The sequence below is a fragment of the Solea solea genome, chromosome 2 (genome assembly GCF_958295425.1).
Source record: "Solea solea chromosome 2, fSolSol10.1, whole genome shotgun sequence".
Classification (NCBI taxonomy): domain Eukaryota; kingdom Metazoa; phylum Chordata; class Actinopteri; order Pleuronectiformes; family Soleidae; genus Solea; species Solea solea.
In genome coordinates this window covers 11009793-11031454 of record NC_081135.1, presented here as the reverse complement: position 1 = coordinate 11031454, position 21662 = coordinate 11009793, and the positions used below count along the sequence as shown (strand labels likewise).

General features: G+C 43.9%; 3 protein-coding genes and 3 non-coding genes across 14 annotated transcripts; 3 read left to right on the top strand and 3 right to left on the bottom strand.

The window, feature by feature from the left end:
- The first annotated feature begins 1849 nt into the window (after positions 1-1849).
- On the top strand, positions 1850-5381 carry LOC131451766 (uncharacterized). Of its 2 annotated transcripts, none has more exons than XM_058622326.1 (7): positions 1850-1955; positions 2045-2116; positions 2212-2312; positions 2837-2903; positions 3083-3154; positions 3282-4292; positions 4419-5381. In XM_058622326.1, the coding sequence occupies exons 3-7, from the start codon at positions 2256-2258 to the stop codon at positions 5183-5185; spliced, it is 1974 nt and encodes a 657-aa protein (XP_058478309.1). In that variant the 5' UTR covers positions 1850-1955; positions 2045-2116; positions 2212-2255; the 3' UTR covers positions 5186-5381. The 2 variants fall into 2 exon arrangements, with proteins under 2 accessions (XP_058478309.1, XP_058478310.1); XM_058622327.1 differs by having other exon boundaries at positions 1854-1955; positions 2282-2312.
- Positions 5382-6006: 625 nt separating this feature from the next.
- On the top strand, positions 6007-6078 carry trnad-guc (transfer RNA aspartic acid (anticodon GUC)). The gene has a single exon. It is a non-coding gene; the product is annotated as a tRNA-Asp (tRNA).
- Positions 6079-7455: 1377 nt separating this feature from the next.
- LOC131451719 (uncharacterized) lies at positions 7456-15777 on the top strand. Of its 4 annotated transcripts, XM_058622322.1 has the most exons (14): positions 7456-7542; positions 7745-7810; positions 8649-8732; positions 9379-10017; positions 10165-10227; positions 10328-10390; positions 10497-10619; positions 10943-11011; positions 12074-12169; positions 12355-12408; positions 12551-12619; positions 12744-13184; positions 13352-14493; positions 14598-15777. In XM_058622322.1, exons 12-14 carry the CDS (start codon positions 13027-13029, stop codon positions 15665-15667), a joined length of 2370 nt encoding a protein of 789 aa, XP_058478305.1. In that variant the 5' UTR covers positions 7456-7542; positions 7745-7810; positions 8649-8732; positions 9379-10017; positions 10165-10227; positions 10328-10390; positions 10497-10619; positions 10943-11011; positions 12074-12169; positions 12355-12408; positions 12551-12619; positions 12744-13026; the 3' UTR covers positions 15668-15777. The 4 variants fall into 4 exon arrangements, with proteins under 4 accessions (XP_058478305.1, XP_058478308.1, XP_058478304.1 ...); XM_058622325.1 differs by lacking the exon at positions 12355-12408; XM_058622321.1 differs by having other exon boundaries at positions 12074-12408.
- Positions 8353-8423, bottom strand: trnag-gcc (transfer RNA glycine (anticodon GCC)). Its single transcript has one exon. It is a non-coding gene; the product is annotated as a tRNA-Gly (tRNA).
- Positions 15778-17023: 1246 nt separating the features above from the next.
- trnad-guc (transfer RNA aspartic acid (anticodon GUC)) lies at positions 17024-17095 on the bottom strand. The gene has a single exon. It is a non-coding gene; the product is annotated as a tRNA-Asp (tRNA).
- Positions 17096-17829: 734 nt separating this feature from the next.
- On the bottom strand, positions 17830-21662 carry LOC131476751 (uncharacterized). 5 transcript variants are annotated; one of them, XR_009243146.1, is made up of 6 exons: positions 21268-21662; positions 21095-21166; positions 20308-20999; positions 20057-20128; positions 18922-19930; positions 17830-18794 (listed from the first exon to the last, which is right to left on the bottom strand). XR_009243146.1 is itself a non-coding variant. In XM_058654782.1 (6 exons), exons 5-6 carry the CDS (start codon positions 18956-18958, stop codon positions 18028-18030), a joined length of 804 nt encoding a protein of 267 aa, XP_058510765.1. In that variant the 5' UTR covers positions 18959-19930; positions 20057-20128; positions 20899-20999; positions 21095-21166; positions 21268-21662; the 3' UTR covers positions 17830-18027. The 5 variants fall into 5 exon arrangements, 2 of the variants coding, with proteins under 2 accessions (XP_058510765.1, XP_058510764.1); XR_009243152.1 differs by having other exon boundaries at positions 20057-20374; positions 20899-20929; XM_058654782.1 differs by having other exon boundaries at positions 20899-20999.

Below are 21662 nucleotides of genomic sequence, written 5' to 3'. Positions count from 1 at the left end.
AAAATTACTGAACTGAGCATTTGATTGTGACTACGACTGTTTCTGTAGATGCTCTGACCTGGTGATGATGGGCTGTGTTGTGCCTCACATTCTCACTCCTGACTAGTCACAGGATGGAAGCTGCAAGGACTACTGATCTCAGAGCTGAGTCTGTCTGTCTGTCTGCCTCCCTCATCTTTGCCTGACTTGCTTCTCTTTAAGAAGAAGTCATGTATCTTGTCCCCCTGTCTTTTCATTCTCAACTGACCCTATGAAAAAATAATCCAGTCTTGTTACTCCTAGCATCACCATCTCCACGTTACGTTTTTAATATATTTTAGTTTCAGATTTATGTAATGTATACAAACATACCAGTAACGTATACTAACAGTATAGAGACATAACACAGGGCAAGACGTGAAGGATAAACAGAACATGAAACAGCTAGCTGGCTGATTGTCTGCTAGTTTCAGTCCTCTAAAATCATCGGATAAACATGTAGATGCATCCTAAGCAGCAACCCGAAATGAATGATGACACTGGTCATCTGTAGACGCCATGAGATGTAACTTAATGTTAACATTGTTAACTTTATACCCGTGGCTCCTAATGAGTCACTGTCAGTGACTTATTACAACACCACCATAAAACTTACTTTAGAATGAGGATTTCACTGTCCATGAAGTCTATTTATCCTACCTCTCTTCTTCTTTTTCGTCGTGTCATGTGTTGATCCGCTGTCCTGTTCTCCTGGCTCAACGCACTCCAGCAACGATAAACGGTTCTCTTCTTCTAATAAATGTGGATTACAACTCTTTGCACCAACTAGTGTACAGGAGGGGCTTAGCAGTCAATAGGCGTCACTGATTTAAAAATGCAACTGGCTCCTTGCGACAAGACGTGCGGTAGCGTGATATGTCAATCATCTGGGGGCGCACCTGGGGGGTCCAATCAGATTTCAGGGGGGTCCAGTGCTACCCCGGCCCCCCCTCTAGCTCGGCCTCTGACTGGCAGTTCCACAGGCCCCCTGCAACAAGGTGGTGGATGTGTGTGGAGCGGGTGGGATAGATAAGTGAGGACAGATTACGGTGATGCTGTGAGTGAATGTGAGGTTTGTAATATCTGCGAGAAGAAAGAAAAAAAAGTGCACATATGTGAAAGGTAGAAAAACAATTGCAGGCAGGTACTTAGCCTCATTAGCCTCCTTGTTAGACTCCGGTTTAGAGTCCTTTGTCTTTGTCTTCCTGAGTCTGCCACTGAAGCTGCCGCTTCAAAGGGAATGCTGCTTTTTAAAAGACACCTGATTAGGGGCTGATTGGTTACAGCTGTGTTGGCCACTCCCCTGTAGCCAATGAAGATTCAATGAAGTTTTAAAAAAAATACTTAGCTTAATTCCAGTAGTCCTATGAGATACCCAGAACGTCCAAATGCACAATGAGAAATGCTGGTTTGGGTCTGGTTTAAATCTTACTCAGCTGTGTTGGCCACGCCCCAGACAAGTCAAAAGTCAAGCAACCCAGCTAGATACAATAGCAATTAATGAAAAAGCAACCAAATAAGAAAGACCTACAGAAGTGATACTTAGCTTAATTCCAGTAGTCCTATGAGATACCCAGAAAGTCCAAATGCACACTCGACTGTCTTTCTGAAGGTTTATTTCACACACACACACACAGTTAGCGGAAGCTAGACAGCAGTTAAACAGCAGTTAGACTAGTCAGTTAGTCAGTAAAACCGACAAGTCGCACAGGTTCTGATGATAGTAGATTTACAAAGGCACATACGAATGTTAATATACAACAAAGGGGCTTTGATAATGCACTTTAAAGGCAACAGTGCTTTGATACCAGTTATAAAGCAAAATAGAATGAATTTTTATTCCACCTGCATTTATTTACATCCAACTACAACTCAGCCACGAAACATATGCTCATTTTAATCAAAATATCACAGCACTAAGGAGCTACTAGAGTGTTGTAAGTCATTTTTTTTGCTTGACTCAACATTCAAGATTGTTATTTAATGAGAGTCTGCTATACTAATGAATCTTTGTGCGTACTGCCAGCTGCTGCTGCTCCATTCTCCTCATCGTCGTCGTTGTCAGCTGAACTGGGTCGAGCCCCGGCAACGAAAACAGGTATAGTGAAAGTCCACACCTGTTGGATTGAGCCACCATGAATTGCTCTCCAAAATCGAACCATGAATTTAACCGTTCTCTTTGTGTGTTTTCAGTGTTCCGGCCATGTTCTGGCCTTGTTATATAATATTGTGTTTGCATGATGGTGTTCCTACTAACCAATAGGGTTCGTGAATTGATTTCCTCAATGTTGAGGGTAAGTACCCATTTTTTTCTTCTTCATGCATGTTAGACAACATCAGAATTCATATTGCTTCCCCTGCTCAGACTAATACAGGCTAAATATTGTTATAACTGAGTATCAATCCATACACAAGTGTGTTTATGTGTGTATGAATAAACTCTAAAACATAACTTACACAAACTAGGGGTAGTATAAGCATGAGGGCAAAAGAACAACAACAACAACAACAACAACAGCAAATCAACAAATCAATCATCAACAATAACGAATCGATCTCTATATATTAACAACTAACCTAACTCCATAATATTAAAAACAAACCAGTGAGGGACTTTAGAAAAACAAAAGCACACCATCACACTCAAATGAAAATTATGACTCAGGGTCACATCAGTACCCCTTGAATTTGTAAGACTTAGCAGGTGAAGTAATGAGTATATATACAAGTATACGTATGAGTGATATTTGCGTGATTTCTGCCTTTAGCCAGACAAATTGTGTCACTTTTGTAACTGACATTTAAATGACTCCTTAAGTGCCTTCCTTCACTGTCAAGACCACCTGCTGACACTAAAGGGAAAGAAGACAAGACGCTAGTGGATGGTAATTGCTCTTGAATTTGTGCCTCCATCTTCAATGCTGTAATCCGTCAATCTATTACAAGTTGTACTTAAATGTTACAATTTGTCCTTTTACTACACAGTCTAAAATAAAAACAATAAAAAGCACAAATGTTATGACATCTCACTAATCTTTTTCATTTTCCACCCTTGTTCTAACAGCTGGTCCTTCTGTTGTTGTGCCCCGACTGACACTCAGACCAACCGCTCATACTACACCTGAGCCGCCACCCAGTAAGATGTTACTAGTACTACTCTTAACTACTCTGGAGATGTTACTCTGCCACCACATTGTGTCCAATAAAAATGATTGCATCTCACTTACTACTTTTTTTTTTGTCTTTGGTTCTCCTTGCCACAGCCGAGCCCCCTGCCTTGGCTTCCCCACTGGCACAGACAGCAGATGAGGACATAAACAGTTGGAGCTGCTCGCATCATCAGAAGATTTGGATGAGGACAGAACTCCAGTCTCTGGGACTGTGGCCTGGGTTCCAACATATGCTCAAGCCAGGGCCTGCGCTTTCAATATGGCGTCTCCCCCCACAGCCTGAACTCATGGACACGGTGTCAACTCTCCAGTCCCGCAACCTCTTCCAGCTCCATCCGTTTTTTATCTGGAAACCTGAGAGCGGCATAATGGTGAGGCTGAGGGATAATTATGTACTCCCTTGCCTTCACGGTTGTCCAAAGCCAGACGTTGTCTCAGCCGGTGTGGGAAGGCCTCGAGTGATTGTCGGCACCAACAGACAATACTACATCTTTGCTTCGCGACTTTGCTGCAAGATGTGTAAGCGGATGTGGTTTGCCGACAGTCCTCGGTGGCTGGACAAACTGCCAAAGCGCTTCACAAACATTGTGCCAGCATTCCTGACTTACAAGAAGGCCTTTTGTAAGTCTGTGCTTCATGAGCTGAGGCGCACTGGCAAGTCGCCTTCTGACATGGCTAACCAGGTGAACAAACTGCTGCATCTCAAGTATGAACGAGCTCGACTGGCATACCTCTGCAGCATTCAGAACACCTGGGACGCCGAGGCTGGGGTTTGTGGGAAGGAAGACGCGCCACTGTCTTTTGGAGCCTATGATGACGCGGATGGATGGTGTGGAGTCTCTGTCTCTGCCTCCTACTTATCAGACTGCCTCACTGATGAGTGCAAGCTCCTGCAGCGCACTTCTGGACAGGTCTTACGCTCTGACCACACCAGGAAGGATGACTCACTGGTTCCTGTATCTCCCCCCCCTGGCCCGACACCATCCGCAAACCTGACCCCGTCAACTCCTGCACCTGTGGCCCAGCTCCCCCAGCTTCAACCTGCTGAGAGCCATAATGTACAGCCGATGTCCAAAGGAAGCACGGGACATCCAGCTATAAAGGGTAAGTCAGTACCAGTTTCGAGCAACATTTCAAATGCCACTGTAAATGACTTTATGTACTTACCGACATCAGCTGAATAAACATGGGTAAAATAATAATGTTCTTAAATGCTTTTCTTTGTTCCAGAAACCTCACCTCTGCCACTGGAGACACAGAAGCCGTGGCAAACTGGGGGAAGTGAGACTGTCCATGTCCCCGTTGTGGTGCTGCCACCAGCCACTGTCAATCCAGTCGATCCGGACCATGTGCCACCTGAAAAGCCATTGGCAGAGGACAAAGTACAGAAAATGTTACAGGACATATTGCAGCAGCAGCAGCAGTTTCAGCAACAGCTACAACAGGTACAGCTGCCGCGGCAGGAGCAGCAAGAAAAGCCCCGGCAGACCAAAACATGTCGTGCGTGTGGGCAGCCGATGTCACGCCACCAAAATGATGGATCGTCGGTCCATCATTTTTACCAACAAGGCCCTACACGCTACCACTACTGCTCCACAAAGGTCTTCCAGAGGTACTCTGCAGAGGGCCTGACAGACTCCAGGATGCCCTTTGAAGCGTTTGCTCAGACCGCATTCTTTCGGCGTGAGCTGCAGCTGACGAAGGGCAGAGTGGAGGAAAAGGCTGCCAAGAGGAGGAAACTGATGGAACCTGTGGCTCCTCAAACGCAGGGTAGAATGTGCCGCTTCTGCCATACGGCGCTGAAGCAGAGCCCCCACAGCAAACATATCCACACGGGGTTTCCTGGAGTGGCGGGTAAGTACATTTACTGCCCTCTGAAAGTCCTTAACCTCTACAGACCACAAGGTATGCTGAAAGAAATGACATGGAGGGAATTCCAGGCCTCACCCTTTTATGCCATGGAAAAGGAGAGGTGGACAGTGGAGAGAAAAAAATAGAACATGTTGGATGTAATCCTCTCACCATAACCCTAACCACAAACACAAGGAACAGATTTACAGACTTACATGTTCTGTACAGGTGGACTCTGTCATTGGTTGTGGGGAAGGAGTGTCTCAATTGTGTTTTGTGCTTGTGTTGTGTGCACAATGTTATGTTTCATTTTTGAAGGATAAAAAAAAAAGGTTAAACTTGGACTTGAGTCTTATTTGTCCACAAAGAAATTCTATCCAAATGTTCTGCTTATTTCTAATGTGAATAACAGGTCACATTAATTATTAGGTAATTAATAATTTTTTTGGATGCAGCAGAATATCAGTCTTGATTTAAAAAATATGATTTTTTGCTGTTTAATATTACATACTATACTTTAACAGTAACAAAAATATAGTTTTTTGATTGATTTGATGCATGAGTGGAGGTTGGAGTCGATATGTGGCGATATGTGCTGACATCTCAGAGATATCAGCACGATATCTGATTAGTATGAGGTATCATCTGATAATTATGGGATATTATGCGGAAACTGGCTCCATAAATAACATAAGTTCAAAAAGTTCGACAACGAAAGATTCTCACTCACTGAAACATGCAGGCGTCCTGACTTTAACTATGAAAATGGGGAAACAAAGCCCCCCCCAATCCCGTTAGTGTCTAACAATATATTCCATCCACAGTGTTAAGAAACTACCATAAAGAATGACTAGAAAATCTAGAATCTTAACAATACGTGTGAAAAATATTGATTCCTCTTGCAGCACTAGCCATCCAAAATTGTGTTGTGGTTAAAAAAGTTTACTGCAATGCTGAACTACGCACCTCCTCGTTAGTATAGTGGTGAGTATCCCCGCCTGTCACGCGGGAGACCGGGGTTCAATTCCCCGACGGGGAGATACATTTAGCATTTTTCCATTTGGACTAACAAGGGTCACTTTACACTTGGATTAGTATTATTATTGAAAGCTATCTTCTTCTTGTCAATAGGTTTGGACAGGACGTTGTTGTAGCCGAAGCCAGGGCTCTTATTTTGAAGGCCAGAGTAAAAGGGAAAGTGAGGACTGAAAGGAAATTAAATCTAACTGATAATAAACGAGATTCGGAGACGTGCAGAACATCGGTTTGTTTCCGTTTAGACACAGTCATTGATTTATTTATGCATTTATTTATTTATGTATGTATTTATTTCTACATTTCTGTATTTATTTATTTATTTCTGTATTTATTTATACATCAGTCAGGTTTCGTCCTCCATATAAAGTGACTCTTTTTAGTCCACATGGACAGAAAGAAAAAAAAAAAAATGCTAAATGTATCTCCCCGTCGGGGAATTGAACCCCGGTCTCCCGCGTGGATACTCACCACTATACTAACGAGGAGGTGCATAAACCCATAATGCAGTACCAGACACGAGCCCTCAGTGCTGCTTTGGACAACATGAACGCTACACCTTCTGTGTGTGGAGCGGAGTCATCTGGATGTCGTGAGTAGAGTAGGGTCTCTCCACTCGCCAGTCTGGCCTGCCCTGACTGAAGCCACCTGGCTTCACCTAGACCAAGGAGCGAGATCCCATACCTCCTCATCTCTTCTGCTATCACTGCTGTCTTTCCACCAGCATACATAGTCACATTCCACGCTGCAATGGTGGTGGGTTGCTTTAAGGACAGCAGCAGCGTCGAACGTACAGTCTTGTATAAGCTACTTTTCTCTAACTTGAACTTTGAGTCTTTTTTTGTCCACAAACCACAGATGTTCATCTTATTTCCAATGCGAATAACAGGTTGAACTGGTAATTTCTTCGATGCAACAGAATAAAATAATATTTTATCTTGTCTTGTTTTATTTCTTTGAAAATAATTATTAGTTTGAATGATCTTGTACTTCATACACACGTTTTGTGAAGTACTAACCCTGTGAATTTTGACCCTGGATTACTCCAAAAGTATACTGAGATATACGTTATATAACTTGCGTATGAAGTGCAAGAGGTAGAACTAAATTGCTAATAAATACTACTGAAAACGGTGTATTTTATATACCTCTTCAAAAATGGAAGATAATCCTGCAAAAAGTGAACTTTGACCCTGGATTACTCCAAGAGAATACAGTAAAAGTACTTAATATTTCACATTTGTCTTTTAAATTTTCTCTAAACGCCTCGAGCCACGCAATGACGCAGATATACTGTCAAACACGACTGCATGATGAATACAATTTTAAAAGGTTGTGTTCATTGATATTGCGATATTACGGTTGTTTGTTTGCGCTGTGTCCACGAGATGGCGATAGCTACTCGTTAGTTATCTGTGGCTCTAAGGATGCTGGGAAGTTTCCGCTACGGAAGTGTCACTGGACAGAGGTAAATGATGAGAAATGAGAGATTATTTGTTTGTACACAGACCTTATTGTGAGTTTTTACAACATGTTATCGTTTATTGTCAAGTCTCCTCGTTGTCTACAACTCACCAGTTATCCCGTTTGTATTCATGAACGCAGACAGTGTGTAACTTTGAGTTAGCATGTTGCTAATACCGTGGATCTGTATTTGTACACACACACAGGTTGCTAGCTGAACGTTAGGTAAAGTTAGCAGAGAGACCACAGAGGAAGAGGGACCTCCAAACATGGTGAGTTAACTATGGTGTGAATCAGCTTCACGCTAACTACTGAGCAGCGCTCCCCTAACACTCAGAACTCAATAAATATTACTTGATATTACGTAAATAGTATGTTTTGCTAATTGCACAAATCAAAGAAGAAGAAACACTTATTCATTGGATCGTGTTACAAACTTTACATGCACACTATATGATCTAATAAAAGACGTGTGTAATGTAGATGGTAATAATGTAAATATTATAAATGGCAGATATGGGAAAGAAATAATAAAGATCGTTGCATTGGCAGAAACACTGACACTTTTTCCAATTCTTAAAGCGATAGACCACCTGGAATCTGTTTAGAGAGTCAAACGTCTCCCAACTGGCTTTAAACTTGAACTCAACCTATAGTTTAAACCTATAAATCTATATGTCTGCTGTGCAGCTCTTTCTACAAGCCTTACATCCAAACTATATTATCGAATAAAAGTTATGTGTAATGTGAATGAAAAAAAAAAATTAAGTCAATGTCAAATGCCAGATACTTAAGGAAAAAAAAAAAAGACTGTTGCATTGGCCGGGAATCGAACCCGGGCCTCCCGCGTGGCAGGCGAGAATTCTACCACTGAACCACCAATGCTTGATAGCGCAATGACGGAAATTTCAGCCAAATGGCCCTAAATTTCAGCTAAACGGCCCTAAATTTCAGCTAAACGGCCCTAAAACGTTTCCCATTCATTCTCTATGGTAGTGCTAAACCACTACGGGTGTAATGTTCCTCCCGGCCACTCGCACCTTTGGCGCTGTTGTGCCCGCCCGCTTACTGTAAACACGCCTTCCTCACGCAAAACACTTCTTCATTCAGTGTGACAGGCTGGAGAAAGACGGCTGGAGATCCGAAGCGCACGACATTTATCGCAGAATACTTGGTTTTATCCAACAAACAAACGTAAGTAAATAAGTAAAGAGATGTTTTGATGACGGACTATATCAATAATGTGCAGATATTTACGTATTTACAGCTTGAATCTCGTACGAGACGCGCAACTTTTCAGAAATGTATGTAAGAAACCTTCGTTTTTTGTGTCGGTATCACGCGTAAATACTCTATATGTTTTTAATATTTTCGTTTAAGTCTGTGTGTGTGTGTGTGTGTGTGTGTGTGTGTGTGTGTGTGTGTGTCCGCGAGACGTAACTTGTACGGTCAAACTTATCATTAATGCTTACATGGCACATATATCGTTTATAATGTGAAAATTGTCTTTTTTTTGAATGATAATGATTCAACACTGTCAAGAAAATACTATATGTAAGTGGTGAAGTCATGACAAAACTGCATGCTACAGTATGATAAGTGCTGTCCCCCCACCCCTCTTTCCTCTTTGTTGTTTTTCCTTTCATCCTATACTGCTGACTTCACACCCCGAGTTCAAGTCCTAGTTGTTTCACACCTCACCAGATCAATGAATGAGAGTAAACACCTCACCTTCAAATGATGGTGTTCAACCTAAAGGCTAATCAAGTGCTTTCAACCTTTTACAACTTGAAAAGATATACACGTTTTATACCTCTAATATTTGTTTGATTTCTCTCAGGCTATCATGCAGCAGAGAGACAACATTTTTCCTGGCAGGAAAACAGTGACCTTCCGTAGGGGTCCTCGGGGGTACCTCCTTCAGCAACCAAGTGATGCAGCAAAGCTCCTTAAGGACAACCCTTCGCTGCAGGACAAATCTGCACCTCTGAGGGAGGACGCTGTGAGGGAGAATGCCCTGACTGTTGTCCGTGTGAGGGGAGGGGATGCCTCAGACAAGACGGAGGTACTGGGAGAGTACATCCTGCAGTTGATGAGAATGATGTAGGGTACACCATCTACCTCATCCAACATGTGGAAAAAGAAGAGGCTGCAGGAGTGTCAATGACCCAGGGACACAACAAGGACAGCATATTGTCCTTTGTCAGATATGCCTGCAGCTTTCGCGACCTCACATCCCTTGTGAGCTACCAGCCCCCCCCTAAAGCAGCCTCAGAGGATGAGCAGCTGGTGGGCTTTGGCGCTCGTTCGAAGAGCACCTGGCGGGAGGTGTGGGACAGCAGGGCTGACGGCTATGCAGCCTTCATCCTGAAGAGCAAGTGCTTTCCGGGGTCGCAGATGCACAGGCTGCAGCAGTACCTCATGAAGCACTCAACCTCCGTCCCTCCACTAGTTCAGAAGGCACCTGAACAAGCCACGAGTAGGTCTTTTCAGTATGCACTACATGTTTTTTTTTTTACATGTTCTACCTGCATTCATTTATATCCAAGTACAACTCCACAAAACATATGCTTATGTAAACCAAAATGTCGTCTTTACAGCACTCTTAATTCTGTCTGTTCCACAGTGATGGATGACGATGAAGAGCTGGAGAGAGCAATGCTGAGCACTGAGGAACTAGTAGAGTGTAGTATGTCATTTTTGTGCTTGATTTTTCCATTTACTCAACATTCAAGGTTGTTATTTAATGAGAGTCTGCTAAACTAATGAACCTTTGTGTGCACTGCCAGCTGCTGCTCCATCATCATCGTCATTGTCAGCTGAAGTGCGACCATCCCCTGCCACACAAACAGGTTCAGTGAAAGTCTACGCTTGTTGGATTGAGCCACCATGAATTGCTCTCCAAAATTTAATGGAACCATGAATTTAACCGTTCTCTGTGTGTTTTTATTGTCCCAGCCATCTTCTGGCCTTGTTCTGTGTTCCGGCCATGTTCAGGCCATGTCCAACTAATACTGTGTCTGCATGCTGGTGTTCCTACTAACAAATAGGGTTCATGAATTGATTTCCTCAACGTAGAGGGTAAGTACCCCCTTTTTTTTTTTCTTCATGCATGTTATGTAAAACAAGAATTCATATTGCTTCCTCTGCTCAAACTAGTAAAGGCTAAATGTTGTTATAACTGAATATCAATCCATACACAAGTGTGTACAGTACAACAAAAGCACACAATCACACTCACAATCACACGTGAAAATAATGACTCAAGGTAAAAAAACCTTGATTGTTGTAAGACTTAGCAGGTGAAGTAATAAGTATATGTATAAGTGATATTTGAGTGATTTCTGTCTCTAGCAAGACAAGTTGTTACACAATTTTCACTGACATTTAAATGTCTCCTTTAGTGACATCTGCTTCAGTGTCAAGACCACCCGCTGACACTAAAGAAAAACAACCGACGCTGCTAGTGGATGGTAATTGCACTTGAATTTGTGCCTCTATCTTAAATGCCTAAATCAGTCAATCCATTACAAGTTGTATGTGAAAAGCGAGGGGCTCGTTTTCCCAGAGCTTACCATCTAGCCCGGAGCCGGCCGGCAGCGTTGTCCACGGGCGGCATTTCCAAGCCGAGTTTCGTAGCATATTTGATATAACATATTAAGCGAAGCTAACGGCTACAAACAATCACAACACACGTCGGTTCAAGCAACGGCATTTATTTACTTAACACAGCGCACAGTGAGTTACCCACTGGTTCAGTTACATATTCCATTTAGTTAACAATACTTTCTCTAGTTTATCAAACGCAACACCACACTCACGAGTCGACTGCCGGTCTCCCAGGTCCGTCCGCAAATAGGTCCGGGTGGAAACGCGAGCCACAGTGGATGCAGATCCTTATTCTGTTCCAGGACAGTACAATTGGTATTTGCTAATGACGGGGGGGGTGAGTGGACGTGAATAATTCGTTGTATCATTATTATTGCTAATATGATGTATTTAAAGGGTATGTTTGAAGGGGGAAATATGTATGGGGATTTATAGGTATTATGAGAGGATATTATGGTGTTAACTATATTGTCTATGGCTATTATAATGATTGTGTTTAGAGAGGTGTTACCTATCAGAGTGAGTTCTCCCAATGAGTAGCTGATTGGTGGCCTTATTTAAAGCTAGTGGGGAGACGGGGTAGGAGTGTGTGCTTCCATATGGCTGTAGGTGAGCTTGCTGCGAGGTTGCCTTTTTTGTGCCTCTACAAGGTAGTTTTGTTTTGTCTATGAAGGGCTTGTTGGATTTTTGTTATTTCCAAGTATTTTCTTTATTTGTTTTTTTGTTATTATTTTTTGTGCACATGCGCACTTGGCAATAAACCAGCACCATTTTTTTCACTTGACCCTCGAAGCTGTGTCCTGTTTTTGCACTTTGTGGCGTCCCATCCCGTGTGTGAATTGGGGGTGCAATACCACCCTTTCACATTGTACTTAAATGATTTTAATGTGGAATGCTTTTTCTTACCTGGTTGTCTTTCTATCTAGCCCCCGCTGCCTTGCCGACAGTGAAGACACCTGTGCCCCTTCCTGCTGAGCTGCAGTTTATGGTCAAAGAGCTAGAGAGGACTGTCTCTGCACCAGGTGTGTATCACAGGCTGACTGACATATGCAGTTTCATTTAATGAACAATGTCTATACTGTTGCCCATATGAGTTCCTTCGAGGCTGTGCAGCGGTGGTAACAAATATGGTAATTATGTAAGTATGTGATGATAAAGTAAAAAGTTTATTGGCCTTAATGGAACCATACATTTGTCTTTTCCGGAGCCCTCCCATCCTCTGAGACCTCCTCTGCTCCTCACACACCTGAGCCACTGCCCAGTAAGATATTCTCATAACTCTTCCCAACCATTACTGTGCCCTAAATGTGTCCTCTTATTATAGTCTAAAATAAAAAGAACAAAAAGCACAAATGTTATGACACCTCACTTATCTTTGTCTTTTTCCACCCTTGTTCTAACAGCTGGTCCTTCTGTTGTGCCCCGACCGACACTCAGACCAACCCCCCATACTACACCTGAGCAACCACACAGTAAGATGTTACTCCTAACTACTCTTAATTACTGATGTTGTATGTCGCCCTCTGACGTGGCTAACCAGGTGAACGAACTGCTGCATCTTAAGTATGAACAAGCTCACCTTGCATATCTTGGCAGCATTGTGAACATCTGGGACGCTGAGGCTGGGGTTTATGGGCAGAGAACACTCGGTCACCTGGTGAGGAAGGAAGACCCACCACTAGACTTTGGAACCTATGAGGACGCAGGGGGATGGAGTGGAGTCTCTGTCTCTGCCTACTACTTAGCTGACTGCCTCATTGATGAGTATCAGCGCCAACAGCCAGCAATCACAAAGCTCCTGCAGGGCACTTTCGGACAGGTCGTGCGCTCTGACCACACCAGGAAAGTGGCACGAAAAGTGACCCTGTCATCAGGCACCATGTCCAGTTATGCCATCATGAACGAGAACTGGATGATCGCCTCCTGGGTCATGGTGCAATCAGAAACAGAGAAATCGCTTACGCCTATGTACCAGGGGTTAGCGAAGAGGTACGATGATGCTGGGGTGGAAAAGGCCAAGTACCACTGGGTAGACAGGTGAGAAATATCTGCAGCTAATAAACTGGTTCAAATCACTTTCACGGTCATAACATTTATGTTACAGCTTTTACACTACAACACATGTACAATACACACTACTATAATACAGTATTGAAATCGTCTTCTTGACATTTTTTTTATTCTAATCCCCTCCTCCTGTTCAGGGACTGCTGTGCGCCATTCAGAATACCTGACCTTCAACACGGAGAGTGCCTTAACTGGGATGCCTGGAAGACGACAGAGTCCATCGTTGCCGAGGCCACAGTTGGTGCTCTGGAGAACACCTGTGCGTCTCGTACAGACTACAACCGCAACATTGTGGTCAAGTTGGACCTGTTCCGCTGTATGAGGCGCTTTACTCGGGAGTGCACTTCAGAGCATCATTCCCTCTACAGCACCTTCTGCCAACTCCTCTCCTCTGCCTTCTCTGTCGTGGATCAGGAGGACCTACAGAAACTGACAGGTGCTTACCAGTTCTGTGGAATTCAACCGCCAAATCCCACAAAACAGCATATCAGAGAACACTGTAGAACCCTGATCCCAGCGCCAGCAGAACTAGTCAACAGAGTGGAGAAAGTTCTTCGACATTTCCACCTGACCACAGACCCAAACAATGTACCTCTCTTCAAACATACCATGCTGAAGACTTGGCGTATCCAGAGGGTGCACATTCTGCGTGGGTGCCTGAGTGACCCCCAGCTCCCTGGGGGAACCCTGTACAGGTATGGGGGGACTCTGCAGCTGAACCACGTCCCTGGTGACGGTGCGAAAGTCCCCATCTGGATTCCTGTCAGGGGGACCTCACAGCAGGAGGGTTACCATTTCCATCAGTCCCAGTGGATTACTGGGACTCATGTGTCCTGTGAACTGTTCCAGGCTCAGGGCATGACAGGGGTGGCAAGATGGAACTACAAGCGGCTTCTGGACCTGAAGCAGCCAGATGTGACTCTCCCGCCTGTTTTTGATCCGTTGCTCATAATGGAGCTGAACTCTGCTTCAAAGAGAGTGACAGGAAAGGAGAAGTACCCTCTACTTTGCCTCTCTGATAGGGACACAGGAGAGAGATTTGGACTCGAGTACATTGAGCCAGAGTGCCGCCCAGTTCCCCTAGACTGGAACAAACACAGGTCAAAAGGGAAGGATGATGTACCGGTTCCAGTGCCTCCACCCCCTGGCCCGACACCATCTGTAAACCTGGCCCCATCCACTCCTGCACCTGTGGCCCAGCCACCCCAGCTTCACCCTGCTGGGAGCCGTAATGTACAGCTGATGTCCCAAGGAAGCATGGAACATCCAGCTATAATGGGTAAGTCAATACCAGTTTCTGCCAACATTCTAAATGCCATGGACATCACCTCAATATATATGGGTAAAACAATCTTTTTCTTAAAAAGCTTTTCTTTGTTCCAGAAACTTCACCTCTGCCACTGAGGTCCTCCCCACAGAGTGCCCGCACCGGACCGATTAAGACAGGTGGAAGAGTCTTTGTCTTGGACCACAAGCGCTGGCCGTCACCAATGAAGGCAGCTATAGACAGCCTCCTAAACACCTACCATGGGCAGAAAGAGATGGTAAAACTTGTGGACAAGGACTATGCTGCCATGGTCCATCAATCTGCCTCTGACCCAAATAGTCTCCTTCACCCCACCACCAAACATCACATTACACTGTACACAAAACACCTGGCAAAACAACTGAACACCAGCTCTTCTCTGAACACCAGTCCAGAAAAACTAATGGAGACACAGAAGCTGTGGCAAGACTTAACGGAGGGAAGTGAGACTGTCCATGTCCCAGTTGTTGTGCTGCCACCAGCCACTGTCAATCCGGTCGATGTCAAATGTGTGCCACCTGAAAAGCCATTGGCAGAGGACAAAATACAGCAAATGCTACAGGACATTCAGCAACAGCTACAGCGGCAGGAGCAGCAACAGCTACAGCAGCAGGAGCAGCAACAAAAGCCACGGCAGACCAAAACGTGTCATGCGTGTGGGCAGCCAGTGTCACGCTACCAAAATGATGGATCATCGGTCCATCATTTTTACCAACAAGGCCCTACACGCTACCACTACTGTTCCACAAAGGTCTTCCAGACATACTCTGCAGAGGGCCTGACAGACCCCAAGATGACCTTTGAAGCACTTGCTCAGACTGCATTCTTTCAGCGTGAGCTGCAGCTGACGAGGGACAGAGTGGAGGAAAAGGCTGCCAAGAGGAGAAAACTCATGGAACCTGTGGCTCCTCAAACGCAGGGGCGAATGTGCCGCTTCTGCCATACGACGCTGAAGCAGAACCCCCACGGCAGACACATTCACACAGGGTTTCCTGGAGTGGCAGGCAAATACATTTACTGCCCTTCAAAGGTCTTTAACATGTATAAATCAGAGGGTATGCTTACAGAAATGACATGGAAGGAATTCCAAGCATCACCCTTTTATGCCATGGAAAAGAAGAAGTGGGCAGCGGAGAGAAAAAAATAGAACATGTTGAATGAACAATCCAGGAGTGTCTCCATTGTGTTGTGTGCTTGTGTTGTGTGCACAATGTTGTCATGTTTCATTTTTGAAGTATATAAAAAGTTAAACTTGAACTTGAACTATGAGTCTTATTTGTCCACAAACCAAAGACATTCTAATTAAAATGTTCTGCTTAATTCCAATGTAATTAACAGGTGAAACTGGTAATTAATAATTTTTTTTGGGTGCAACAGAATATCAGTCGATTTGGACTATTATTTAATATTATATTTAACATAATATTTACTATAGTTTAATATTTCCTACTTTACTTATACTTCTGTTTCTTCTGTGAATGATACAATTTTAAACTCTCTATCCTGAGATTTAGATGTCTAATGCACCAGATCAGCACCAATGATCAGGGGACAGCAGCATACATGAAAATGCTGCCGTCTGATTGGCTGTCAGTGCATTGCAGCTAACCACGCCCGGCCTGTATCTGGCAGGCGAGAATTCTACCACTGAACCACCAATGCTTGTTGTTCCAGCCACGTGACCAATCAATTTGCCCAATGAGATGCTCCGTTATATTTGAGTTAAACTAACGAACATAACCTGTCGTAGCATCACCTTCTACGATTAGACGGATCGCCAATTGATAGGAATACCAAGAACTTTACCGAATGTAAAAAAATAAATAAATAAACAAAGGTGTATTAATAAATAAAAGGATAAGAAAACCAGCAGGTGGAGTAGCTGTCTTGTATAAGCTACTGATTGCGGTTAAGCCAGTCACTTGGTTTTCCGTGGTCAAATCAGCCGCTTCTTAATGTGAAGTGAGCCCATATTCTCTCCTTTATATTAATTCTACTTAAACGGCCCAAACCAAGCAGTCCTATTGTGAAATTTACTCAAACTTTTCTTTAGGCCTGGGCCCCAGAGTTATTTGGCTAAACGGCCCTAAAACGTTTCCCATTCATTCTCCATGGTAGTGCTAAACCACTACAGCTGTAATATATTTTTGACCACAAGTAGGTTTTTGGGGGCGCTGTTTCCCGCTTGGCTTAACAGTAAACTGAAGTCCGTCATTAAAACGTCTCTTTACTTATATACTTACTTTTGTTGGAAAAAAACAACTATTGTGTGCTACTATTCACAGTATTCGTTTATTTATTTACATATAAGTTAGATTTATTTTCCTTTCAGTCCTCACTTTCCCTTTTACTCTGGCCTTCAAAATAAGAGCCCTGGCTTCGGCTACAATAACGTCCTGTCCAAACCTATTGACAAGAAGAAGATAGCTTTCAATAATAATACTAATCCAAGTCTAAAGTGACCCTTGTTAGTCCACATGGAAAAAAAAATGGCTAAATGTATCTCCCCGTCGGGGAATTGAACCCCGGTCTCCCGCGTGACAGGCGGGGATACTCACCACTATACTAACGAGGAGGTGCGTAGTTCAGTATTGCAGTAAACTTTTTTAACCACAACACAATTTTGGATGGCTAGTGCTGCAAGAGGAATCACTATTTTTCACACGTATTGTTAAGATTCTAGATTTTCTAGTCATTCTTTATGGTAGTTTCTTAACACTGTGGATGGAATATATTGTTGGACACTAACGGGATTTGGGGGGCGCTGTTTCCCCGTTTTCATAGTTAAAGTCAGGACGCCTGCATGTTTCAGTGAGTGAGAATCTTTCGTTGTCGAACTTTTTGAACTTATGTTATTTATGGAAGCCAGTTTCCGCATAATATCCCATAATTATCAGATGATACTTCATACTAATCAGATATCGTGCTGATATCTCTGAGATGTCAGCACATATCGCCACATATCGACTCCAACCTCCACTCATGCATCAAATCAATCAAAAAACTATATTTTGCCAATATTTTAGAGACCCCCCCCCCAAATCTCACAAATCCTGTTTCCAGGGGAGCTCATGTCTCATCAAGGGGGGCTGAGACCCCCCTGGCTTCCCCCTAGTTCGCACCATGGATTAGAGACTGTTAAAGTATAGTATGTAATATTAAACAGCAAAAATCATATTTTTTAAATCAAGACTGATATTCTGCTGCATCCAAAAAAATTATTAATTACCAGTTTGACCTGTTATTCAGATTAGAAATAAGCAGAACATTTGGATTAGAATTTCTTTGTGGACAAATAAGACTCAAGTCCAAGTTTAATCTTTTTTTTTATCCTTCAAAAATGAAACATAACAACATTGTGCACACAACACAAGCACACAACACAATTGACACACTCCTTCCCCACAACCAATGACAGAGTCCACCTGTACAGAACATGTAAGTCTGTAAATCTGTTCCTTGTGTTTGTGGTTAGGGTTATGGTGAGAGGATTACATCCAACATGTTCTATTTTTTTCTCTCCACTGTCCACCTCTCCTTTTCCATGGCATAAAAGGGTGAGGCCTGGAATTCCCTCCATGTCATTTCTTTCAGCATACCTTGTGGTCTGTAGAGGTTAAGGACTTTCAGAGGGCAGTAAATGTACTTACCTGCCACTCCAGGAAACCCCGTGTGGATATGTTTGCTGTGGGGGCTCTGCTTCAGCGCCGTATGGCAGAAGCGGCACATTCTACCCTGCGTTTGAGGAGCCACAGGTTCCATCAGTTTCCTCCTCTTGGCAGCCTTTTCCTCCACTCTGCCCTTCGTCAGCTGCAGCTCACGCCGAAAGAATGCGGTCTGAGCAAACGCTTCAAAGGGCATCCTGGAGTCTGTCAGGCCCTCTGCAGAGTACCTCTGGAAGACCTTTGTGGAGCAGTAGTGGTAGCGTGTAGGACCTTGTTGATAAAAATGATGGATCGACGATCCATCATTTTGGTGGCGTGACATCGGCTGCCCACACGCACGACATGTTTTGGTCTGCCGTGGCTTTTCTTGCTGCTCCTGCCGCGGCAGCTGTACCTGTTGTAGCTGTTGCTGAAACTGCTGCTGCTGCTGCAATATGTCCTGTAACATTTTCTGTACTTTGTCCTCTGCCAATGGCTTTTCAGGTGGCACATGGTCCGGATCGACTGGATTGACAGTGGCTGGTGGCAGCACCACAACGGGGACATGGACAGTCTCACTTCCCCCAGTTTGCCACGGCTTCCGTGTCTCCAGTGGCAGAGGTGAGGTTTCTGGAACAAAGAAAAGCATTTTAAGAACATTATTATTTTACCCATGTTTATTCAGCTGATGTCGGTAAGTACATAAAGTCATTTACAGTGGCATTTGAAATGTTGCTCGAAACTGGTACTGACTTACCCTTTATAGCTGGATGTCCCGTGCTTCCTTTGGACATCGGCTGTACATTATGGCTCTCAGCAGGTTGAAGCTGGGGGAGCTGGGCCACAGGTGCAGGAGTTGACGGGGTCAGGTTTGCGGATGGTGTCGGGCCGGGGGGGGGGACACAGGAACCAGTGAGTCATCCTTCCTGGTGTGGTCAGAGCGTAAGACCTGTCCAGAAGTGCGCTGCAGGAGCTTGCACTCATCAGTGAGGCAGTCTGATAAGTAGGAGGCAGAGACAGAGACTCCACACCATCCATCCGTGTCATCATAGGCTCCAAAAGACAGTGGCGCGTCTTCCTTCCCACAAACCCCACCCTCGGCGTCCCAGGTGTTCTGAATGCTGCAGAGGTATGCCAGTCGAGCTCGTTCATACTTGAGATGCAGCAGTTTTTTCACCTGCTTTGCCATGTCAGAACAGACCTGCCAGTGCGCCTCAGCTCATGAAGCACAGACTTACAAAAGGCCTTCTTGTAAGTCAGGAATGCTGGCACAATGTTTGTGAAGCGCTTTGGCAGTTTGTCCAGCCACCGAGGACTGTCGGCAAATCACATCCGCTTACACATCTTGCAGCAAAGTCGCGAAGCAAAGATGTAGTATTGTCTGTTGGTGCCGACAATCACTCGAGGCCTTCCCACACCGGCTGAGACAACGTCTGGCTTTGGACAACCGTGAAGGCAAGGGAGTACATAATTATCCCTCAGCCTCACCATTATGCCGCTCTCAGGTTTCCAGATAAAAAACGGATGGAGCTGGAAGAGGTTGCGGGACTGGAGAGTTGACGCCGTGTCCATGAGTTCAGGCTGTGGGGGGAGACGCCATAGTGAAAGCGCGGGCCCTGGCTTGAGCATATGTTGGAACCCAGGCCACAGTCCCAGAGACTGGAGTTCTGTCCTCATCCAAGTCTTCTGATGATGCGAGCAGCTCCAACTGTTTATGTCCTCATCTGCTATCTGTGCCAGTGGGGAAGCCAAGGCAGGGGGCTCGGCTGTGGCAAGGAGAACCAAAGACAAAAAAAAAGTAGTAAGTGAGATGCAATCATTTTTATTGGACACAATGTGGTGGTAGAGTAACATCTCCAGAGTAGTTAAGAGTAGTACTAGTAACATCTTACTGGGTGGCGGCTCAGGTGTAGTATGAGCGGTTGGTCTGAGTGTCAGTCGGGGCACAACAACAGAAGGACCAGCTGTTAGAACAAGGGTGGAAAATGAAAAAGATTAGTGAGATGTCATAACATTTGTGCTTTTTATTCTTTTTATTTTAGACTGTGTAATAAAAGGACAAATTGTAACATTTAAGTACAACTTGTAATAGATTGACGGATTACAGCATTGAAGATGGAGGCACAAATTCAAGAGCAAATACCATCCACTAGCGTCTTGTCTTCTTTCCCTTTAGTGTCAGCAGGTGGTCTTGACAGTGAAGGAAGGCACTTAAGGAGTCATTTAAATGTCAGTTACAAAAGTGACACAATTTGTCTGGCTAAAGGCAGAAATCACGCAAATATCACTCATACGTATACTTGTATATATACTCATTACTTCACCTGCTAAGTCTTACAAATTCAAGGGGTACTGTTGTGACCCTGAGTCATAATTTTCATTTGAGTGTGATGGTGTGCTTTTGTTTTTCTAAAGTCCCTCACTGTTTTTGTTGGTTTGTTTTTAATATTATGGAGTTAGGTTAGTTGTTAATATATAGAGATCGATTCGTTATTGTTGATGATTGATTTGTTGATTTGCTGTTGTTGTTGTTGTTCTTTTGCCCTCATGCTTATACTACCCCTAGTTTGTGTTAGTTATTTTTTAGAGTTTATTCATACACACATAAACACACTTGTGTATGGATTGATACTCAGTTATAACAATATTTAGCCTGTATTAGTCTGAGCAGGGGAAGCAATATGAATTCTGATGTTGTCTAACATGCATGAAGAAGAAAAAAATGGGTACTTACCCTCAACGTTGAGGAAATCAATTCACGAACCCTATTGGTTAGTAGGAACACCATCATGCAAACACAATATTATATAACAAGGCCAGAACATGGCCGGAACACTGAAAACACACAAAGAGAACGGTTAAATTCATGGTTCGATTTTGGAGAGCAATTCATGGTGGCTCAATCCAACAGGTGTGGACTTTCACTATACCTGTTTTCGTTGCCGTGGCTCGACCCAGTTCAGCTGACAACGACGACGATGAGGAGAATGGAGCAGCAGCAGCTGGCAGTACGCACAAAGATTCATTAGTATAGCAGACTCTCATTAAATAACAATCTTGAATGTTGAGTCAATAGAAAAACCAAGCAAAAAAAATGACTTACAACACTCTAGTAGCTCCTTAGTGCTGTGACATTTTGGTTAAAATGAGCATATGTTTCGTGGCTGAGTTGTAGTTGGATGTTAATGAATGCAGGTGGAATAAAAATTCATTCTATTTTGCTTTATAACTTGTGCAAACTTCCCTGCTCTGCCGTGTTCGGAACGCCACAGTCACGGCGCCGAACGATAACGGAAGGACCCGAGTAGTCCCGAGTGACCCCGAAGCCAGCAAAGTCAGTGAAGTTACGCGGAGTGCTGTGCACGTATTCTACGGCAGTGACGGTAGTGAATGGAGTTGAATCTGTAGTTGTCCCCACCGTTATATTGTGTTCATCGTGCGTGAGTGAGACGTAAGTTTATACACACTGTTAAGTAGTACGCAGTCTCCTGCTATACC